Source organism: Chiloscyllium plagiosum, chromosome 47 (assembly GCF_004010195.1).
Source record: "Chiloscyllium plagiosum isolate BGI_BamShark_2017 chromosome 47, ASM401019v2, whole genome shotgun sequence".
Taxonomy (NCBI): domain Eukaryota; kingdom Metazoa; phylum Chordata; class Chondrichthyes; order Orectolobiformes; family Hemiscylliidae; genus Chiloscyllium; species Chiloscyllium plagiosum.
In genome coordinates this window covers 5,705,244-5,707,357 of record NC_057756.1, presented here as the reverse complement: position 1 = coordinate 5,707,357, position 2,114 = coordinate 5,705,244, and the positions used below count along the sequence as shown (strand labels likewise).

At 47.8% G+C, this 2,114-nt stretch overlaps 1 protein-coding gene across 1 annotated transcript in view; it reads right to left on the bottom strand.

Moving 5' to 3' along the window:
• The window catches only part of LOC122544237 (sialic acid-binding Ig-like lectin 11), a 13,270-nt gene that overhangs the window by 7,165 nt on the left and 3,991 nt on the right, over positions 1-2,114 (bottom strand). The window contains exon 2 of the mRNA XM_043683313.1: positions 891-989. Within this exon, the coding sequence (XP_043539248.1) occupies positions 891-989 (99 nt within the window). The remainder of the gene's footprint in view (positions 1-890; positions 990-2,114) is intronic.

The window sequence follows — 2,114 nt, the reverse complement described above, 5'->3', positions numbered from 1 at the left end:
ACTGCAGATGCTGAGATCAGACTTGAGAGTGTGGTACTGGAAAAGCACAGCAGGTCAGGCAGCAACCGAGGAGCAGGAGAATTGACGTTTCAGGCATAAGCCCTTCATCAGGATCACGGACAAAGGCAAGGAAACTGTACTGAACATTTACAAAGAGAATACTGTGTCCAGTTCTGGTCAGTGAACTTCAGAAAGGATGCCAGGCTCTTCAACGGGGAAGCATGTGAGGGTCCTCTGTGGGGGGAAGGATGTGCGGGTCTTTAAGGGGGAAAGAGGTGAGTGTCCCCAACAGAGTACAGAGGAGATTGACCCAAATGCAAGCAGGGATTTCAGTGACAGGGTTCATTTGGGGAAGCTGGGGCTGTTCTTCTCAGAGCGATGGTGACTGGGGGTGAATCTGACTGATGAGGAAGAGATGGGGCCAGGTTTAGATCAGGGAGACAAAGGAAAGCTGTTCCCATTGCTGATGATACAAGGACAAGGGGAGACATATTGAAGATTCAGGGTGGGATAGGCAGAGCAGGGGTTGTGAGGAAGGACTGTTATACACTGTGAGTGATAATGATCTGGATCTCACTGCCTACAAGGTGGGGTGGAAGGGAAGATGCTCACTGATTTCAAACAGAATTTGGATGAATATTTGTGGGAAATAAACTCTCAGAACAATGTGGAGAGAGTGGGGAAATGGCACTGACTGCATAACTGTACAGAGACAGCTGGCATAGCTCAATGGACTGAATGGCTACCTGAGAATTCTATGGTTCTCAGACGATCCGAACCAGTGCCCTTAACTGGACTCAGTACAACCTAACCCAACATCCCATGGGATTCAGTTGCACTGATAAAGCTTGAAGCTGCCTTTCAGCTTCCTTTGACAGTTTGCCCCTCACAGACACAAACAGCAGCAACAGTGAGAACAACAGCTACAATGAATATCCCAGCTCGTATTCCCAGGATCAGGATCACATGCAGACTCTCTCCTCTGCTACCTAGAAAACACAGAGAAAGGATTAATCACTTCCTGTCTGATTAGATTCCCAACAGTGTGGAAACAGGCCCTTCGGCCGAACAAGTCCACCGCCGACCCTCCGAAGTGTAACCCACCCAGACCCATTCCCCTACCCTAATGCACCTAATACTATTGGCAATTTAGCATGACCAATTCACCTGACCTGCATATATTAGACTGTGAGAGGAAACTGGAGCACCCAGACACAGACACAGGGAGAATGTGAAAGCTCCACACAGATAGTCACCCAAGGCTGGAATCAAACCCAGGTCCCTGGTGTTGTGAGGCAGCAGTGCTAACCACTGAGCCATCGTGCCGCCCCAGGTCTCAATCTCTCTCAACCTCCATTTCACTACAGCAATGGTGGTGGAGGCACAGTGAGAATGTCACTGGGTGAGCAATTCAGAATCCAGGACTAATGTTATGAGAACATTGGTTCACATTACATTATTACAGATGGTGAAATTTAATTTCAATTAAAGTTCTGTAATAGTGAATAAACTTAGAGAATGAATCAAGTAAAAGTGTGAGCTATTGGAGACAGTGCAGGTTTGTCCTGTTCGATTCCCTGTCAGAGGTTTCTCTCTTTTCTGCACGCAGGATTGTGTTATTCTAGAGAAATCTGGAAATGTTTTTCACAGGGTGAAATCTATCTCGGTCTCATGTAAATCAGCCATGATCTCAACAGACCACTGCACAGAATTACAGATTCCACGAAATAAACTGCTCCAGAGGTTGCCCAGAAACTGCGGGGGGGATCTACCACAGGGGAGCCTGTGAGAACCCTCCCTATCTTTGTCATCACAACCCATTCAACAATTGTCCCTATCTCTAAACTTGTCCAGCCCCTGCACCCATCATTATCTCTGTAACCTGCCCCAGCCCCTAAACCTCTCCCTATCTCTGTAACCTCCTCCAGCTCCTACACCCCTTCTGTGTCTCTCTACAGCCTCCTCTTGCCACTACCCCCTCTTACCCTGATTCCCATCACTCCCCCATTGATGTGGAGGAGCTGGTGTTGGACTGGAGTGAACAAAGTTAAAAATCACACAACACCAGGTTATAGTCCAACAGGTTTATTTGGAAGCACTAGCTTTCGGAGCGC